This window comes from Paramormyrops kingsleyae, chromosome 8 (assembly GCF_048594095.1).
Source record: "Paramormyrops kingsleyae isolate MSU_618 chromosome 8, PKINGS_0.4, whole genome shotgun sequence".
NCBI lineage: Eukaryota > Metazoa > Chordata > Actinopteri > Osteoglossiformes > Mormyridae > Paramormyrops > Paramormyrops kingsleyae.
Window position 1 is genome coordinate 20,096,408 of NC_132804.1, and position 22,033 is coordinate 20,118,440.

At 43.1% G+C, this 22,033-nt stretch overlaps 1 protein-coding gene across 1 annotated transcript; it reads left to right on the forward strand.

Moving 5' to 3' along the window:
• Nucleotides 1–899: 899 nt before the first annotated feature.
• Nucleotides 900–21,700, forward strand: snta1 (syntrophin, alpha 1). The gene is made up of 8 exons (XM_023836360.2): nucleotides 900–1,590; nucleotides 4,608–4,793; nucleotides 15,583–15,778; nucleotides 16,577–16,766; nucleotides 17,383–17,513; nucleotides 17,753–17,949; nucleotides 18,880–19,067; nucleotides 20,244–21,700. Exons 1-8 carry the CDS (start codon nucleotides 1,305–1,307, stop codon nucleotides 20,334–20,336), a joined length of 1,467 nt encoding a protein of 488 aa, XP_023692128.1. The 5' UTR covers nucleotides 900–1,304; the 3' UTR covers nucleotides 20,337–21,700.
• The last annotated feature ends 333 nt before the right edge of the window (nucleotides 21,701–22,033 follow it).

Sequence of the window (22,033 nt, forward strand, 5' to 3'; positions counted from 1 at the left end):
TCCTGGACTGACCCTGCAAACTGGGTTAAAGTGGAAGAATGGGTGTTTTTTAATTATGAAAATGAACATCACATATATCCATGTTTGTTGTAAGAATGATGTATAACATTGACTTATTTTCAGGGGCATAGCCAGATTTTGTCCGATGAGGTTGCCAGACTAGACCCAATGATTTTACTGGGGTAGCAATGAGGTACATTTTGTATATTTCAGTCACGGGGGGGCGGTGTCCCTGCAGTGAATATTGCCATAACTGACTGATCAACATTGGGCAGCTCTGGTTTTTACAGAATGTTTTATATATATAAGAGTTGTGTTTTGCAAACACCACAAGGAGGAGACAGAGATTCAATGTGCTATAGAAATCCAACAGGGACACTAGGGCAAATATTCAAGGTACCTGGTTTAGGTCAGTCCTCGCAGCTAAAAAGCTGATAAGAAGGGTATCCTACCGGAAATCATTTAATGTTATGCATGCTTTATGATGCACTGACCTGACTCAAATATTCATAGACAACTTTCTGTCCAGTTGAGTTGAAGCCCTATACTCACCCCCCTTTAAAAAAAAATCTATGTAATAACATTTGACACAGGTTAACGCAGACTATTTAAGGGTCCTAACAGAGGAAAGGAATCCCAGAGACTTATATACCCACATCGAGCTTTTCCACCTGCTGCTCAGCGTCATGCCCAGCAAAGTCACATTTAAAGCTTGCTTGACTGGGAGCAAGGTCTTTTCCCTTTAGAGCCTGTTCTCAGGTTATTCCTCACCTCCTAGGAATTTCCGCTCCTTCACACTTCGGATGGCTTTCAAGCGCAACTATATTAATGTCCCTCCAAACGAGTCACACCCATCATCTCGAGTATAGCAAGACAGAGAACCAGGCAGGTTCTCATGAAGTAGCAGACTCTCTCCAACACCCCACTCACAAATAAGTAATCATCTCGCCCGCAAGGTTTCTCCCATTATATATATTTAGAAAATTTATAGTTAGATAAATTTAACACTTTCCCATTTGTCATTGTCAATCTGACACGGGGTCGGACAGTAATTGGCTGAGGGGAAAATAAGAAATACACTAAAGTTACACTACTTAGTGATTTCCCAGAAAGCGGGTTAATTATCAGAACAGCACTGGAAAAGGATTTTAATGCGACGTAGTGAGAGAGAGGGTGGAGAAGGTGGGTACTGACGAGCAACACGCACAGAGCGAGAAAGAGGGAGTCTCCTGGCCTCCCTTTCGCGTCCCATCCCTTCGCGGAGCTGCGACCCCGTCTACAGTTATTCCAGGAATGTGCGGAACATGGCCGCCGGCATGAAGGCGCAGAAGACTGGGCTACTTGAGCTCCGGGTTTCTGCCGAGCGCTGGGTGCGAGTGTTAGCCTGCCTGACTGAAGAAGCGCTGACTGTGGGTCCCGGGGACACAGCCGTCGAGCCTGCCGCCCCGAGCACCAGCCCGGCCGGTGCAGTGAACGGAGATCCGTCCAACATCTGCTCCAATCCCCCTGTCCCCGAAACGATCACGAACGTCAAGCGCACCGTGCGGGTCGTCAAGCAGGATGTGGGAGGACTGGGAATCAGCATTAAAGGTACATTATAACTTTTAAAAAAATCCAATTTACGACAAAAGTTACGAGTTTAACGCGCTACTGCGCGGTTCTGCGTCCCGTCCCATAACCTTCCTAGTCCGCGGCCAACAGTTTTATTTTCTCCAAATAAATGGATTAATGCAGAAAGACCTTCGCAGGTATTCGTAATTTCGTTAAAATGCTTCTGTCAATCTTTTTGTAACAAAAACACGTTCAGGGCTGTGCGTAACACTTGACACAAAATAGTTTTTATAGCTTCTGTCTGCAACAAGTTTAATCGCAACTTTTTCAGCTGCTGCCATATTCAGAGTAGTTCCTCATGTCTGCGGTACAAGTAAATGCTGGAAACGAAAGAGCCAAAATCACGTAAAGCGATTCTGTCAGTATTCGCAGGGGGAAAAAGCTTCGATTCGATCGCTTTTGGTACAACAGAATGCCTTGAATAAGTGGAAAAAGTAGGCTATGTATAGAGGGTTTGCCGTGCTGTCATTAAATACTTAGAGGCTTACCGTTAACCAATGAACCGCAATAAAAAGGTTATTTGGAAAGATGCATCTTTTAATAATGTTATTGACAGTCTGATCAAGTTATAGCTATAAGCTCCTCTAGGCCCACTTTAAGTGCGACAAACTTGCCCACATGTGCATACGACGGAAGACACAACTTAGAATAGTGATAATAATCTTTATACGGGACATTTGATATGGAGCATAAATATTTGCATCCTTGAACTGAATTGCATAATAAGAAGCTGGAGAACTTGAGACAAAACTACGCGTACTGGAAATGGCTTTGCTGTTTTCCCCTTTTGTATTATCTGGCTGAATGGGGGCGGCTGGAATTTGCGCCCACCCAGATCTCCACATCTGCATTCTTTCTGTGTGTCCTCTGGATCACAGTCTGGAGCTTTATGATAATACTTTTGGCAAAGCAAAAGTATTATCATAGAGTTTGTTGAGGCGATATTACGATGATCGTCCCGATTGCCGTGTGCGCTGCATTCCTCACATAGCCGGAGGAAGCGCGCGTTACACCCGAACTGCCGAAACCGCTCCGCCGTAGTGCCAGTGTTCTCCTCCATCATCAAAATAATTTCTGTTTGGCAATCAAGAAAAAACGGACGTATTACAGAGACAACATAGTATTAATAAACGCCATATTTACATTTAAACACGTACAGTATAATTATAATCAAAACCTTTAAATCACATCATTAAAACATTAAATTGCAGGAGTTTTGTTGCGTTTCATTTCGGCCGAGCTGGATTATGTTTGTTTAAGGTTTAGGTTTCAGCGAGATTATTTTCATTATTTCATTATGTATTAGTTTATTATATATTCATTATTATTATATATTAGAATAGTGGGACATATGTAAACAGGTACACTCAAAGCAGGATGCAGTAAATTTAGTTTACAGTAGTTAAGTATTAACTGTATCTTAGGTGTGAATGGGAAGATCAGGCCGTCAGCTGGCTGCCTTATGTGGACAGCTGACATGCTGCTCCTAGAATCCTTTGGGTGCTGACCATCTCCACACACAGTTTCATGGGAGAAGACCAACCTCGTCATGTTTATTTTTGGGGTGATCACCCTGGCATGCAGAGTGTGTCATCTCCTCTTGGTATCAGTCAGGGAAGAGATAGAGGAAGATATGTAGGCAGAGGTCATAAGATGAAAGGGGTCACCTTTCAATTTAGAAAACATTCAGTAATTTGTAACACAGTTAACAGATGTTGCCATTCAGAGTCCAGATTCTGAGGTGCCATTGGTACCAACTGTTTTGATTATGGATTACTACAGCCACCATTGAAAAATAACGCTACTTAAAATAATAATCACCATCATCACTCCCTGGTAGTTGGCACTGACTGTCAGAAAATTTCCATGTAATATTTCCTGTTAAGTGACGTGATAAATAAAGCAGTTTATCCAGTGAGTGTCAGGGTGGAGTGTTCTCGTGGTCTTGTGAAACGTTCACCCGTAGGCAGGGTGCATATTCAACATATATGCCTGTCAGTCGCAGTCTGTAACTCTCATATTCGACAGGATGCCTGTCAGTCGCAGTCTGTAACTCTCATATTCGAAAGTCGCAGTCTGTAACTCTCATATTCGACAGGATGCCTGTCAGTCGCAGTCTGTAACTCTCATATTCGACAGGATGCCTGTCAGTCGCAGTCTGTAACTCTCATATTCGACAGGATGCCTGTCAGTCGCAGTCTGTAACTCTCATATTCGACAGGATGCCTGTCAGTCGCAGTCTGTAACTCTCATATTCGACAGGATGCCTGTCAGTCGCAGTCTGTAACTCTCATATTCGACAGGATGCCTGTCAGTCGCAGTCTGTAACTCTCATATTCGACAGGATGCCTGTCAGTCGCAGTCTGTAACTCTCATATTCGACAGGATGCCTGTCAGTCGCAGTCTGTAACTCTCATATTCGACAGGACTGCACTCGGACCCATGCTTCATAAGATGGGACCCCAAAGAGAGCAAGATGGGATATGTGGGGAAAAAAACATTCCATTGCACAAGTACCTATACATAACCAAAGCATTTAAACAAATTTCATTTTAACACAGCAAATAAATAATTTTTACTTATATATTCAATAATGTGACCTAAGGTCAATACATAGGTTAATAACTTGGAGTAATACTATGCAAACCCTCCCTAGTATAGAAATATTGACAGTACTGATCTAGTTTAATCTGATTTAAAGGAACTCAGAAAAATCGTAGTCTTAGCTACTGCGAAGGACTGGTATCCTGCCCAGGGTGTGTGCCTGCCTTGTGTCCTGTGCTGTCTGGGACAGTCTTCAGGACCCTCGTGACCAGGATGAACAGTTGGAAGATGCATGGATGGATGGATAGTCTTGGCTATTTGAAATGAGCTTTTTCTTTACATAATACAACTTTACTTCAAACATCCAAATCTAAAGCCCTTAAATTACTGAAAATCATGTTACTCTAGGAACGTTCATTGGTTTTATTTGAAAGGAACTGTTGTCTTTTCAGGAGGGAAGGAGAACAAGATGCCCATTCTCATCTCCAAGATTTTCAAAGGGCTCGCGGCCGATCAGACTGAGGCCCTGTACGTGGGCGATGCCATCCTCTCTGTTAACGGCAACGACCTGCGGGACGTCACGCATGACGAGGCCGTCCAGGCCCTGAAGAAGACGGGCAAGGAAGTCATCCTGGAAGGTAGGCTGCAGAGTCAAGAAGTGTATAGTGTGCTTGTGGTCCTGGGACATCGCGGCTCCTCCTCTATAGAACTTTCAGTCTGCTGTATTTTGATAAAGCATGCACTGGTGGGCCTCCCCAAAAAGATAAATAGGGTTGTCATGTACGCCTCTTAAAACTGTAAGCGATGAATAAAATGGTACTTCTAACATCTGGAGGAGGCCTCTAGGGAGCTGATGTATCCAGTAAATGTGGAGCGTTTAAAAGAGGAATGGCGTGCTCTCTTTAGAAACCTCTCTTTGCAAATAGTATAACAGAAAATAGACCTTGAACTCCACCCCATGAGCTGTGGGTTGGTATTAATGCTCTCACACTCAACGCCTGCAAGGTTAACATTAAAGGCTTGGATATCCAACTCAAAATAATATGGGAAAAATACTGCAAGGAGCGTTTATTGTTTACTTGTACTTTAAATGACTTGTTATGAAAAACCTGCTTGGCACATTCATTATGAACAGCCAAAGACACGCGGTCTTCTTCACTAAATGTCACTATAAGTAGCTGCTGTGCTTTTTTCACATTTTGTGCCATCAACAGATTGCAGAATGAGACAGATTTGTAATGCGTGTGTTTTTTAACATGTGGGACGAGGAAGCCTGTAACAGATGAACAGATTAGATTGTATGAGGAGAAGAATATTTGGGCAGATATGACTGTGACTGATTTCACATGCAGGACAAGAATTTCAGTGGTACTTATGTACATGTAATCAAGGTGCACTGGTTAAAATGAAATGTGGCCTTGATTAAATGTTGTGTGACAGAGACGTATTCCGTTTCCGCTATCTGGGTTATTTTAGTGGAGTACTTGTCGAAAACCCACTGAGCTCAGCTCACCTGTCCATCAGCACTCAAAGGTCAATGAACCCCAACCTCTAGTGCTTACAGCACTGTAGGAATGTCAGGAAACTCAACGTTTTGCCAGTTGTTAAATGCCACCCACTTCCTTCATTCTGTGACACTTCGTTCGCTTTATATTTGTCCCTGCCGTGCCGCGGCAGTCACTGCTGACCAGAGTCTCACTGAGCCCTCCATACAAGCCGATGATGGTGGGCAGTTTGTCCTGAAATACTGGAAAAGCATTAAGCAGACGTTGGCCTGTTACCTGTAGGATGCCATCACGGTTCCGTGTCGGCCATCTTCAGTCACACTGGACGGATGAAGTCATTTATTTTGAGCTGGCACTCAATTAGCACATAATCTATATTATGCAACTGGTCATGTGAGTCTCTGAGGGTAGGGCAGCATTTTATTTTTGCTTGTTTTGCTTGGTTGTTAAATTCCCTCCTTGTTTATAGCAGATGTCTAATTAGATTAAGTGTGTATTTCCAAGCTATGCATTACTATCATTCTTGGTTAAACCATCAAGAGCTAGCACCACTCTTTTTAGTTTATCTTACATGTCATCCATGATCCATCTGCTTAGCCTTATCTTTCTGTTAGCTATTTTAAAAAACATTTTAAATGTAAAATTAGGTTTATGCCGCTCATTTGTTATTCAGGCATTGTTCAAAGTTATCCTTTCCCATAGCACATTTGAAAATGATCTGGTAAATGAAACCAGCAAGGAAGTGTGTTGTCCTCCAGGCCAGAGAGGAATGATAAGGCTTTGAAATCTGGGGTGGGAAGAGCAACCAACTGTTGTCAGGCGCCGCCTGATTCAACCCAGCTTCCTATTGGTTACTTTTCAGCCTATGGCAGGAGCCCTCAGCTGTTGATGGGCGCTTCCAAACCTGCACATTGTCAATCACAGCCTGGACGAATGTAGCGAGTAACATTGATACTTCACACTCAGTGGTCGCTCCAGACGATAGCTGCACCACAGCTGCCCTGAGTTGTACTGTCCATCACCATGAATTACTGAGTGTGGGGAAAAGAAAGGGATCAAGAATTAATGTTGGGATTGCAGGGGGCGCCCACTGTCTGATTAATGTCTCTGTGCTGATAGGTTGACAGAGACTTGACAAGGAAGGAGAGTGTATATTTTGATATATGGCGAAGCACAACTCAGGCTAAATATTTTAACTTGAACCCCAGCCTTTATACCGGCAAGACCGAGGCAGGAGGGAGACTGATGAAACTGTAAATCACAGCATTTTAGCAATGGGGCCTCAGCTGGCTTCAGTCAGAGACTGCAGTGTCTTTTTCCTTAAGGTCTCAGAGGTGATTGGTGTTTCCCTCCATCTGCTTGTCGATTTATTGGGTGGTAAAATAAGTTGGCAACAACTAATTGTTGATAAGAGAAACCAAGCTTCAAAGGCGTTGGTTTAGGGTGACCAGATAATCATGTCAGGAAGGACACTTTGAGCTACTTCGGATTTTACAAACTACTTTCAAACTGAAAGGCTCCTGTGCTCGGCTAAATAGTTCAGCTCTTCTTGTGCTTTGACTGGTTTGTTTCCTTGACTGAAAGACTCATCCAGCTGTTTCACATTAGCATTAGTGACACATGCATGATTATAGGAGACTGACCAATCAGCACACAGCAAGAACTCCGTGCTCAGGTGAAATCCAGGTCCTTTTAATTGAAATGGTAATTTACAATTCCTGTCCAAGCTCAGAGTATCCTCCCTGACATGGATTATCTGGTCACCCTATGTTGGTTGGAAATACTGTTGAATCAGCTTCAACATTATAGGAACCAATCAAGTCTTTTGGGATTTAAGCAGTTGATTACATCACATTATAATCCTTGCTACTGTGGGTTTTGAAACCTCATTCCCCCACCACTGCTTCTAAGGACCTTAACAATGTGGCACCTCATTAGCCAGCTGGAATATAAAACATCAGGTTAAAGTGCTGTATTAGAAGGTATAACAACATTGGTTGAATGTAAGTTTTTATTGGCTGAACTTACAATAACCTGTGTTTAATTTCAGAGTTAATATCCTCAGTTGAAACTTTAGTAATGAATATTTCTTTAACATGAATTTATTTCTTTTTTTTCAACATTTGCTCCTTCCACACATAGTGATTCAACATCTGCAGTTGCATGGATTGGTTTCTTTCATAATGACTTGTAGGATTTAATATAAAATGATCATACTTATAGGTGAAAGTCCACTGATGTTTAAGTATCACCATGGCACTGATCTATACAAGGGTCTAGGCCACACCCCCTGTCGCAACCATGTTGTCACATGGTTTTGTTAGGTCCAATCACATTTCGGTGTGCTCTGTCATCAAGCGGAAGCATAGGGGAAGGACAAAGTCTGGTACTGATTCTGTTCTTGTTGACCTGAAAAGGGGCTTTTCTCTGTTTTCCTTTTTTGGTTTGGGGTAGAAAAGTTGTGAAGCTGTGGTCTGCTTATCATTGCTAATTACTCCTTAGCATCTTACTATGTCACATATACTGTACAGTGTTAAATGTTCTCTATTATTAACAGTTTAGTGATGGGGCTTGCAAATAAGGCCAAGTTGGAAGGATATACCAGCTTTAGCTTTGATCCTAGCAAGGATGGCAACATGGATGGGATGGAAGCCCGTTGCAGGACACATACTCACACATACAATCACGGGTGACTGAGAGACACCGATTCATCCAACTGCATGTCTTTGGACTTGCTGGTGGAAACCTGAGCAACCCAAAGAGGGCATGAAAAGTCCATATAATACAGAGCCAGGCATGGGATTTGGAGCCATGATCCTAGAGGCACGAGAATACAGCAATGCCCTCTTCATTTTGTTATACATGTTGGTTTGTAGGGGGTCACCTTAGAGCAGGGGTGTCAAACTCCAGTCCTGGGGGGCCAGAGCCCTGTGTAGCTTAGTTCTTTCCCTGTCCCACACAAATGATTCAGCTCAAGAGCTGTGTGGTAATTAGCACAAGGAGTTAAATCAGGTGTGTTAAATGAGGGGAAACCCAAAAATACGCAGGGTTCCGGCCCCCCAGGACTGGAGTCTGACACCCCTGCCTTAGAGGGTTAGTAATTGCAGTCTTTCTGTGTTCCTCCTTTCCCCTCAGGTGGCCCAATTTAGACAGATAGTCAGCAGACAGACAGAGAGACAGACAGACAGACAGACAGACAGACAGACATGTAGGTCGGTAGATATTGTTTGTCATTGTAATTAAAACAACAAAATTTTCTCTGGCTTTTTCTCTGAGGCGACGTTATATACAAATATATATATGTACACAGAATAAACAGAGCCTATAAAAACATAACTGAAATACTTAAATACTAAAATACAGAAGACATCGCTACGATGACAAGGAAAAAATAGTTCTGAGGGAGTTCAGCTCACAAATTAGTCTTTGTGTCTTTTTGCCCAGGTTCCTCCTGCGGTCGATTAGCTAGCAGTTAGGCTAACCTGTGTTTCTAACCTGTGTTTCTAACCTGTGTTTCTGGCCTGTGTTTCTAAACTGCCTGTAGCATATGACCATGTGTGCAGTCATTTCAGTCAACCATTTCAGGACTCTGTGACCAGGACTCTTTATACTCAACTGGTTGTTTGAAACAAAACCTTGGTCTGGATTAGTGCTTTCTGGACCCGAACTTTCCACCTCTGCCTGGTTCGAAGCAGGAGGGATGCCGTTTCGTCTCCTGACCCGCTGAGCTAAAGGCTATGAGCCGGTACACACATGCGTATCCCTTCGCCTCCCCCGCCGCTCTCGTTCCCACACCGGCGGGTGCCAGCTTCAGCCAAGCCGCTGTCACTGCAGCAACAGGTGATGGCGAGCGGCTATTTCCCAGCCGGCCTACCCGCCAACGGCCCCCTGAGCAACGCAGACAAAGGGCAGCCAGTGTGGGGTGGGGGGTCTGGGGCGTATGTATCTGGGCGACTTTGGCCGTGGATATTAATCCAGCCTTAGGGAGCTGCACCAAGCATTTGTGGCACATAGAACCAAATTTTATTTTACACGCTCGACCCTGAGCAATTTCCTGTTATTGTTATTCTTTAGCACCAAAAATAAAATGTTTTTCTTTCAGCAAAGTTTTGCTCCTGCTCTCACTTCTCCTTTCCCAGATATTCAGCTCTCCTTAGGCAGTGGCACATTTCCCTTGTTACAGTCTAAGGCTGCCCTCCTTGTCACTTTGAAGCCCTGCTCACTGGAAGCAAGCAAAGGTCTCAGGCTTGCAGCGCAGCCCCCCGACAGCCCCCCCATCAGCAGTCTGACGGCCGCTGGCTCCCCGCAGGGGGGCCCTGTCTTTTCACGGTGGTGCCAGTGAGTCAGCTGGACCCAGATGGCAGGCAGAGGTTATAAAAAACTGGGCTGTTCCCTGCACTGCAGCAGTTTGACTTTATCCAGGCCTGAGCCCCAGTTCTGCTTTTCTTCTTTTTTTCCATAAATACAGCCGTAACTCTGCCTGTAACAGAGTCACAGCTTGGCCATACCATGTACAGATGATGTAAAGACTGACTCACAGCTTTTCAGGTTTTGTGTATTTTGTTATCTTATATCTTCAATTTCAAGAATGTCCCCTGGGATCAATAACATTTATCGAAACAAATGTAATTTAGATATATTAATTTTAGATTATTATAATCGCTACAGTTTTTAAATTATCAAAGGCTTTTCACTGATATTTGGATCCCAATCTAGTAAAACATGCCCCATAGTCTCTTGATATTTCTTTACTAGCCCTAAAGCTGCTTAATTCGTATTTTCCTTCTCTAGTGTTTGAGCAATCATTTGATCACAAGCAGTATCTGATGAATGTTAACTATTTAATCATTTAAGCCCCTTTGGATTAGATGTCATTACTCTCAAACCATGGCTTTTCATTGCATAAATATGGCAAAAGCTTTCATATAATTAAGTTGAAAAGATGGATCCTGTGGCAGAGTTAAAAACATTTCCACATGATCATTAACAAAACGGATTCTGTTTAGTCCGATGCCAGATTTTCTGCTTTTGTTTAGTCCAATTTCTTATCCAGATTAAATTTAAAGTAATACTCTTGGTACATTCTGTGACAGTTTCTTGTCGATTGGAGGCTTGGCAGTGTAACAGGGAGGTGCCTGTCGAGGAGCCTGAGTCACCCTGTACACATCAACACTGGGTGTGGTCCTCAGTTTTTAATAAAACCCGAAGATGCTGAGCTTCTCCGTCTGTTGCTTGGGTCGCTTTCTCAGGGGCACACATGTTTTTCTGTTGCGACGCTGTTTGTCTCTCGCAGTGTGGAATTATGGGAAAACAGCACCCCTGACTACCGTGATGTGGCACGCAGGTCATAAGCTAGGGAGCCCCTCAAAGCATTCAGACTGATCCTTTTCTGTCTTCATTTCATAAAGCCCGTGTTTGATGTATAACTCAACAAAGCCCCCGGTGGAGTGTGTGCATGTGAGTGTGTATGCATCTATGTGTGTGTGTATGTGCCCTCCTTTTGCATTTTAGGTATTTAGTGTCTTGCATGGGAGATGGGCGATTCGCTGGCTAACGTGATTTGCTGGTGGGACAGTAAGCATTGAAATGTGCTGTGTAGCCGGTCAAGCAGACCCACTGCGTTTTGGACACGAGGGGCAGGGGGAGGGATCTAGCTGTTGACTTTGCCAGCTGGGGCTGCTCTCTGCTTTTTGCTCAACAACGGTCTCGACACTAACAGCACAAGTCTGACCGGGGGGATCTGGGTTAAAAACCCAGCACAATCTCCCTGCTGTATTCTGGTCATAAAGAACATAATGACGACACTGGTCTGGGCTTATCCCTGTTGTGTTTCCATCCATTTTCCTGGAGCCCGTCCCAGGAAGCATGGAGCACGAGGCAGGGTAACGTGCTGGACAGGATGACAGTCTGTCACACGGGACACACACACGCAGTCATACAGTCTGCTTAGTTTACAGTCACCATTTCACCTAACTGCATGTTTTTGGACTGTGGTAGGAAATCAGATCATCTGAAGGAAAATCACAAGAAAGCACTTGGAACAAAAACAGGGATCAAATCCACAACCTTGAAGGTGTGAGACTGCAGTACTACTCACCGAGCCACTACTCAGCCTGTGGCCGATCCACTGGCTTTTTGGCTTATTCACCCAATGCAACTTTTAGGCGTCACGCTGGGGTCAGGAGAAGGGTCTCTACTGGGCAACCTGAACCACCAGCGTCAAAGACGCACGACCGGGTCAGTAACAGACAGGTTGCACTGTCAAAAAAAAGAATACCACTTTGTACCTTTGCTTGTCACAGGGGCTGTACCTTCAAGGGTAATTGTACCTTTTAGGGTAAAGAAATGGACTATAAGGAACATTTTAATACTATTGGGGGTACATGAATGTAATTTTTACTTTGGGGATGTTCCCCAGAGTCCATTTCTGTACCTTGAAAGGTACAATTACCTACAGTTGGCAGACCCTTGAGGATCCAGACCCAGTGACAAGCAGAGGGACAATTTGGTACTTTTTTTGTGACAGTGTACCGGTTTTGATCCCAGGCTTTCAGGTTTCAGTATCAGGCCTGCAATTTAAAACAATCCAGCTTTTTTTTTTTTTACTTTGTTTTTATGACAGAAGCCACACCTAACTCCCTTAAATGATAAAAAGTTCCATTCAGATTCACCAGATATTGCTTATAACGAGAAATGATTTCTCAAGCAACACTCCAGCAGGAAATATACAACTGCGAATTAAGTGGCACCGCTAGGTGAGATAAACATCTGAGACGAATCAGGGGCATTTTGCATTAAGATAATAATGAAAAGGTTGTTTGGGGCGACTTTGTGAGGCCACAGAGGAGGGTTTGCATGATGTTTGGGAGAGACTGGGGGGGGGGAGGCAGTACATCCGCATCTAAAAATGCTGTTCAAGAGATAGTAATAACAGCACAGCGGCAGCTGCTAATTTTAGCTCTGCCTGGAGGCCGCCGGAGAGAGTGGCATTCATGGTAACGTTTGGGTTTTATTAAACTCAATCTGCCTCATGTTGACTCAGCCTTAGTAGTACTTTCCATTTCACTGCTTATGTTTCTTTTTCTCTCCCCAGGATGGTTTTACTCGCCTGTTGCAGAGAGTCAGATCGGTTTAGTCTCCTTTGGCTCAGAATTACATTCGCTGTCATTTAGCCAGGTTCATTTTTGGATATTAAGAGCAAAAGTAATTTTTCCATGCCCCACCCATCCCGTCCACACCCAGATTGCATATTGCTTCATTATTCAACATTCTGAGATGGGAACAAATTTTGACTGAGAATCATAGAATCATAGAAAGGAGAAAGGAGTACAGGCAGATTTACATTTTATTTATTTAGTAGACACTTTAATCCAAAACAATGTACTTCACTAAGCAGATCAGACAGTCCCTAGACAAATTGGGGGGGGTTAAGTGAAAGCATCATGCCAAACCCGGGATTTGAACCAGCGTCCTTCCAATCACAGTGACAGCATTCTAAGCCACCAACTCGCATGGTAAAATGTGTGATTTGGGATGGAATGAGCAACATATCAATAGGTAACACGGAACAGTCAATTAAAGATAAATAATAGAAGTTCTGTGACTGGACTTTGAAAAGCGAGCAGCCTGTTGAGCAATGAAGACATAGCCACACTGTTTTGGAGGATAAGGGTTAAAGGCAGTGCTATATCAGAGGTCAAGGGCACAGGTCACCGACGGGAGAAAGTGTCAGACTGCACGGCCACCTAGGCTGGGTCAGCCAATCCAGAGCACTAGGACAGCCAATCCAGAGAGCCAATCCAGAGAGCTGGGACAGCCAATCCAGAGAGCTGGGACAGCCAATCCAGAGAGCTCTTGCTGGCTTAAGATTTAGCATGGGGGGTGGGGGTGGCCAGAGACGACAGCAGCTGTCCGGACATGAGCGAAGATGTTATTTGTGCCAGTGGTAGGCCCCTTGTCTGGGGTGGGAAGGACACTTTGCACACTAGCAACTGGAAACCCGATACTTGTCCACGAGAAGTGTCCCTTTGCTCTATTTATACATGGCTCCAAGCTGCCTGGACTGCAGGCTCGGCCCTCTGAACAGGCCCGAGCAGACAGGGTGCCAAATACTCCCAAGAAAGGCAAGACCTGTAGATGCACTGCATGTTGATGGGGAGGAATGGGGGGGGGAAGCATTTTTCCACAGGGATGTCAGTTTTCGCTTAAAGTCAGATTGCCTCTGGACACTTTAAACATTAAGGGCATGGAGTTGCAGTCTGGAATGCCGTTGGTTAAAACCCAACGTTGGATCTTGCCATGGTACCTCAGAACATGGTACTTTACCTGAGTTTGTAACACTGAGTATCTTATACAGTCGCCCCTCCAGATTTGCAAATTTGACATCTGTGGTTTCCGTGATTCGCGGGTTGGCCGTGAACAATTAGATGGGAATATTTATGGAGCCGGCCGGGAGAGTGCAGAAACTCAAGAAGACCATGCTCAAGAATAATATATAAAAAAATACAATACAATATAATATAATTTAATGTAATATAATATATAAATGTTAAAACCTGTGAGGTCTACTCCTCTTGGCCTGGGTACACTGAACCAACCCCCTCACTTGTTAGCTGTCCTTGTGACCCTGTCATCCCGTGTTTCTCGCAGTAACTTTAAAACTTTCCAGTACCATTCATTTTGCATTTTTAATGACGTGCCCAAGTATTACAAACTTTGGATGATCTTCTGGCCATAACCCTCGTGATTGTGACTGTAGTTAAACAACTAAATGTCTGATTTTATTTCACAGCATTCAGGACGAGCACTGAAACCCTTTTCTACCCATTGGTTCTATCTAATATACGCCAAATATAGATTTTTTTTTCCAATGCATAGTGAAAAAAAATTATGCATAGTTGAAAACTAAATTATTAGTTTAGTTTTTGTGTATTTTGGTGAAAAGTGGAATGGTTTGATATTACAGGGTTTCCGCGGGTCTTAAAAAAGTCTTAAAAAGTCTTAAATCACTTTTCCGTGAATTAAGGCCTTGAAAAGGTCTTAAATCAGACCAGCAAGTCTTAAATTCATATGATCATGGCATAAATTTTTGTGAGGGATTGTTTCCTCATGTGTTTTGATTTTAAAGAGAAGCGAAAGCGTAATTTCTGTGCTACATGGCTTAGATCGCTCAATATTCATTGAACGGTAGATGGCGTTATGTGCTGCTTCATCTGTCAGTAACCCGAAGAAGAACTTGACAAGCATGCGCAGATGAACCCTTTCTTCTAAAGCGCGCTATTTAGACATGTAGTGCGATTGGAAGGCCGAAGAATATGTATATTCTTATGATTCTTATGATTATAATATAATATCATAATTCTTATGATTATAATATATTCGTATGAATTTCCCTACGATATTTTTTTTTTCCTTAAATTTTCTTTATTTGGTCTTAAAAAGGTCTTAAAAAAGTCTTAAATTTACTCTTAGAAAACCTGCAGAAACCCTGTATTAAGCAACTTCACGATTGTATAGAAACAATAATTTGACATTTCATGAAAAGGGTTTAAAGGTTACTTTGAGTAATTGTGTCTGAATCAAAATACCTGCGATGCTAAATTTAAGAAATCAGTCACTTCAAAAGTTGTGGAATGTAGAATTTAAAGTCATTTTACATTTAACTTGTTAGTGGCCCTGGTGCTGTGAAGAACAATCAGCACTGGCTGCTGTTACGTTAGCTTGAGACCTGCTGGTCAAACAGCCGCATCACAGGAAGTCCTGTAAAGCCTGCTGATCCATCAGTCCTGCTGTCTCTACATACTAGCACTAACATCTGTGTGAGGCTTGCCAAAGCTTTTCTCTATATGCTTCATCTGTCTTGGCAGGAGACAAAAAACTTGCGGCCTTGACACGAAACCTCTGTTGCATCTGTCTCTCCCAGTGAAGTACATGAAAGAGATGTCGGCGTACTTCAGGAACGTCAATGCTGGGGGGCCTGTACCCTGGGAAACACCAGGAGGATCCCCCAACAAGCAAGGAGCACCTAACTCCCCAGCGGAGCCCAAACTGACCCGGGAGATTCCCTTGAAAATGTGTCAGGTTACTAAGAAGCAATGTCCGCCTGACACTGAAAACAGGTACATCTGCTTAGCCTGGCATTATGCAAGACACTTCAGAGGCACGTACTGGAATAGTTTGTGTGGATTAACCTTCGGTTTAACCTCTTTTCTTCAGACATATTTGTGTAATTATCCAACAGCACGTCAGCAGTTAGCTGGAGATTAAATACAGATGCCAGTGTTTACTTGGGGTTCCCATTCCAAAGGGCCAAACCAACGTTAGCTTTCAGTCTGGTGATAAGTGAGTCTTTAGGGTCAGAGAAAGGCCACTTTCCTCTAGCTATACACCGCCAGTCAGAAGTTTTCACACACACTTCGATTTTCTACATTTGCACGTTACTCGCTTTTACGAACATTTACAGAAAATGCACTCAATGTTCTTTGCTAACATAAATTTACAGTATGTTCACCGTGTGAGTACATTTATTAGCAAGAAAATGCCATTTCTTTGATTGATCAAAGTAACCTCCTCTAGCAGTCATAACCGCAGAGAAAATTCAAGGCATTCTTTCTACAAGGGTCATTAAATGCTGCTCTGATTCGATGAACTGGTGACTAGATGCAGAGAAGCTGACAGGCACAAATAAGATCTGTTTTACCATTTTCCCCCAACTGAAAACACTCAGTGCACAGCTAATGGCTCCTTAATATTACATCCACATTGATTATTGATTATTTATTTTTTGGTATCAGGTTGGAATTATTTTGCATATTACTTTTATTCTAACTGGCCATTTAGGTTCAGCCTAAACATGGCATAGGATTTCTGACAGGAAAAACTGAAGAGCAGCCACTCAGCCTTCCTCTGTCCTTCAGGTACTTCAAGGTCATCTCCGCTGACCGAAGAACGTCTCTGTTCTTGCGGGCAAAGGACGCGGCGATGGCGCAGTCGTGGTACAACACCATTCAGTCTGCTGCCAGTGGCCTGGTTCCGAAGGTGATAGAGGAGCTGAGAGGGATGCATGGCGGGCAGGAGGTCAAGCACATCGGCTGGCTCACTGAGCAGGTAATGGATCAGTGCCGCTAGCAGTAACTGCTATTCCGACGTCAGTATTTGTGGTATTCTGCAGTACTGTAGATGGTGAAGTAGTTTGTTTCCGCCAAAGCAATTTCTGTTAAAATTTTAGAATTTGACCATTTACATTTTAGGTATTGTAAAGAAGAAATCCAGGTATGCCGAATAAGGTACAATAGTAAGGTTCTGGTTTCAGAACTTTCGTTCAGGCTTTGAATGAAAAGTTTAATGTTTTCATAGGGACATCTGAGTTGGCTTCAAAAGTTTCCTTGGCAGATCGAATCCGGTTTAATTCAAAGTTCCTCTAGGTCACATTGAACAGATTACTGCTGCTGAAGAAAGTCTACAAATGACCATCAACTCAGATAAACAGAGCCTGGGGCAATCTGAGCACAGCTCTTTCATGAGAATAGAGCCCAGATGTTGTGGACCACAACACAGGACGCCGAGGCAGGGACGAGTCACTCGCGGTTTAAAATGGTTTTATAATAAATCAAATGAGAAGCGTGGCTTTAATCCAACAGATGTGACTAATTGGCCAGGAGGAATCTCTGAAACGATACCGCTGATTGCCGGCACTAACTCTTGGTGGGATGCTCTGCTCCAGCCGCCACAGGGCCCAGAGAAGTCAGTTTTGGCCATGCTGACGGAGAGAGACCTGGTCCTTTATCATGCCCTGCCTGACAGCAGAGAGTCCCTCTGCAGTCCTGATCAGAGCTACCCCCTCATTACCACAAGGTGGGCATGTCCGACACCTGCTGTAACATCTGTGTCCACGTGCCTCGGTGATATCAGTTATTATTGTTGATGGATGGATGGATGGATGGATGGATAGATACATACATACCTAAATACTTTTTAAGTCCCAAGGGACATCAGATGTCTCTCCAACGACAGGAAGGTTACTTGTTCCTGTGAGTTTCTTTGTCATCCTTCCCATTCTCCTTATCTCTTTTTTTCCTCCGTTCTCCTCTCAGACTGGTGCATTCAGGACCTGGGAAGACCTCCACCATCATGGATCCTGAACTCACCTTCGTCCTCCGGAGTGGGACTAGAAAAGGGGTGGAGACCCATGTTTTTCAGGTTGATTCGTCCAAAGAGCTGTCGACCTGGACTCACATGCTTGTGGACGGCTGTCACAGCGCAGCAGAGCTCATAAAAGAGGTTACTACTGGTATGAACAATGTGTCCAGCCATCCAGCCATCCTTGATTGCTTATTCAGGGATCACAGGGTCCAAAGCAGGGGAACCGCCAAGTTCAGATGCCATTCCATTGCAGGGCATACACTCAAACACAGTCATACACTCAAACACAGTCACACACTCAAACACAGTCATACACTCAAACACAGTCACACACTCAAACACAGTCACACACTCAAACACAGTCACACACTCAAACACAGTCATACACTCAAACACAGTCACACACTCAAACACAGTCATACACTCAAACACAGTCACACACTCGAACACAGTCATACACTCAAACACAGTCACACACTCAAACACAGTCATACACTCAAACACAGTCATACACTAAGTTAGAGACACTGTATTTTTGAGCACACACTACGGGCAACTTAAAGATACCATTTAGCTTAACTGTGGAAGGAAACAGTAGTACCCAATGGAAACGTGCAAAAACAGTGAGAATATGCCAATATACTGGTCATGTCAGACTTTCAAAGTAACAGCAAAATTGTGCCTATAGTGCCCCCTACTGCTGTGTAAATCAGACAGTCTTTAAGTCTTTAAGCTAAAGCTGTCGTTATTCCTGGCTTGCTGATTTCCTTCATGTTAAAGACCCCTGTTGCTGAAAAAAAGGTAAATTATCCCCCCATCATTTAAGAAAAATATTCTGCATCAGGTCTGCAAGCATGTAAAAACATAAGCAGTGTATTTAACTGCTCTGGTATGATGAGTCTCTGGACGTGATAATTCATCTGTTGCTACAATTTTAATCTCATTTGTGCAATAAAAGAATATTCCATTTTCCAGACCTGTTGGAGTCCTCGAAAGGAAAAGCATAGGGCACCATGGGTAATTCTGAAATGGAATTTTTAAGATTTATGAGATTTTCTACGCGCTCCACCCCCTTTAGCCTGCAACTGGAATGGGAAGGAGTGCATCTTGGGCATCCACATTGAGGAGGGCTTCAGCATTTTCACGGAGGAGCCGGGCTCCAGGAAGACGGTCCTGCTGCAGCGGCCCTTCGAAAAGCTCCGCATGTCTTCTGATGACAACGTGCGCACGATGGTCTTGGACTTCGGCGGACCAGAAGCGGAGATCGTGAGTGTGCCCTGTTACTGTCCGTTTGGCTCCAGCAGAAGTGAAAAAAGTGGGGGGAAAAGCTTCTTAAAAGTCAGCGAAAGACGGGGGGGGGGGGGTTTGGGATAGGCTCCAGTATCATAATAAGCATAACCTTGGTAAGCAGATAAACGAAGATGGGTGGATGGATGGATGTTACCCAGCGGTAGCCAGAATCCTTCAGAATTCTGATATTACTCTTAAGCCTCGTTCATACTTCACTCTTCCGCACGTGCCTTTGCCCCGCGGCCGTTCATACTAATGGAATCTTGTGTTCATACTACATTTGTCCATAGACACAGATGCTTGTGGTCGGTGCTTGCACACAGCAGTGATATTCCACCGGACCAGAAGAGGGCAGATGTATGTGCAGCAAACCGAAATACAAGGAGTGTAGTGACATGGGCGACCTTTTTATGAACAGTTTCAAAGTTGTATGGCTTGGCGGTATTAAGGTAATAGGTGTACCGTGGTATTTTGAAATCCTTATGACAAAATTAGCCGGGACCTCACCGTCTGGCAAATGATATTGCCAGGATTTCAAAACGCCAGAATAAAGATGCTTTTGAAAATTCCATACACCACGCTATATAAGTCTGGACAGTATGACAAATGAGATATGCTGGTACCTTCAACCCTCCACTCACCAAAACTACAACAACAACAACAACTATTCCTCTACTGTTTCTTGTTACTGTTGACCACCTACTGGAAACGCCGAATCTATTCCCTCGTGCGTGCGCAGTTGAGGTGCATGATGTCCATCGGGCATAAAAATCTAGGTTATACATGCATCATCCAGCTCACTAACCCTTGCGTGGACCAATCGTGCATGTGGAAAAGTGAGGTACGAGTCGGCCTTTAGTTCCATCCTTTTTGATGCTACAAAAGAACTGATCTACGTAAACCGGTCTGTACACGTATTTTGTTGAGGCACTTTAGATGGGTGTGAGGTGGCTGATAGCTCAGTGCTAACAAATTCTGGGATTTCAGACCATATCCTGTAATGGTTCATTGTAATTCAGACGAATTGTGTAACATGCTTGACAAAGCTTTGGATTTTTATTAAGTTAGGAAGGCATTGCAGAATGGAAATGGTGTATTTTTCACTTTTATTGATTAATGGGCCTTTTTGTTCTCCCGTCTTTCCCCTGACAGCAACTGGACCTCCATTCTTGCCCAAAGACCGTTGTGTTCATCCTGCACTCCTTTCTGTCTGCTAAGGTGAGGCGGCTAGGCCTCTTTGCATGACGACGGCAGCCAGGCGGATGTGAGCCAGCAAAGTGCTTTAGCAGTGAGAACTCAGGGGCAGAGAAGCCCACCGCGGTTTAGCCAAGCCGCCACGGAGAACCGAAACCCTCTGTTCTTCAGCAAAAGGACACCGACAATGGAAGTGGTCCCACTTACACACAGAGCAATGAGGCCTTAGGGGCAACATCACAAACCCATAACTGTCCAGTGAAATTTCATACCTTTCTCATAACAACCAAAAAAAAAGAACAGTTTTCTTGTCTGCATTGTTTTTAGTGCCATACGGTCTGTGCTTATCATCAGCCTTTTGCAGATGATGTTGAATGACAGGTTTCAGAGTACCTGTGTACCCCAGACAGTATCGTCTGTTTAGTGTGCCAAGTCTGGACAAACCTGCGCTGTCCAGGGTAGAGGACTGTCTCCTCGCATGGGATGTGCCATCTTGTCTATAGGACACAATTTTCACATCTTTCTATGAGCACATAATGCAACATATTACTATGCTAATTTTTTTTTGCATCGTTGTAGTCATATTTTGATTGTAATCGTACTATGCATTTGGGCCTTGTTCCCCTTCACTCAAAGTGAGGCAGTAAGAAAATTTCAAAGTCTTTCTAACCAATCACCTGTGAGGGCTTTCTAACCAATCACCTGTGTGGGCTTTCTAACCAATCATCTGTGAGGGCTTTCTAACCAATCACCTGTGAGGGTACACGGAGCACCATTTTTAGAATTCAAAGCATTTACATGGCAGTTCTTAACTTTTTGTAACTTATCTACAAATAGATAATACCACATTAATGATGAAACTAGGCTTTGATATGAATCATTTATTTATATACTGTATATAGTATATCGCATACTAATACTGAAATATTTTATTTTGTGGAGAACTTGTTTTAAATTTATGCAGAAATCAGGATGCTTTCAATCCTGTTATTGTTGCTCTGCCTTCTGCAAGTAAAATGTAATAATCCTAACGAAACAACACATTAAACGCTATCTCAGGATGTTGTTGTGTATAAGATCTTTTAAAAGACAACAGATTGTGCTGTAAACTGAACCCATGGTTAAAAACCATTATATGTTACACATTTTAAATCAAGGTATTACCATTATTAAGAGCAAGGCAATGAGAAAAACAAATTACATTCATGATATATTACTTAACCTGCAGTATGTAAAAATACAGACATATATATATGGCAGAGTTTTCGAAACCTTCAGTATGGTATTTCAGCAGTGTTTAAAAAATCTATTTAAATAAATATATTTTAAACTAAAATGCATTCAAATAATTGTGTGCCTTGTAAGCTTGATTGTATAAAGAAAAAGAGTAATAAACCTGGATTTATTAACCTTTATTCTGTTTTGTGTTTTTGTTTATATTTTCGGTAAATTCTGAAATGAAACGATTGTTTAATATGTAGTTTTCACACTTTTCCGTTACAGTTTTGGGTAACATACCAACAGGCTAACAAATTTGTGCACAAAATATTGCATTTCTGCCTTCTGGATACAATTACATAAAATTACAAAAGTAACACCCTGTCTCCAAAGAAATTGGGACGCTGTGTAAAATGTAAATAAAACGGAATGCAATGATTTGCAAATCATATAAACCCATGTTTAATTCAATTTGAATTTGATGCCAGAAACACATTTCAAAAAAGTTGGGACAGGGGCCACGAAACACT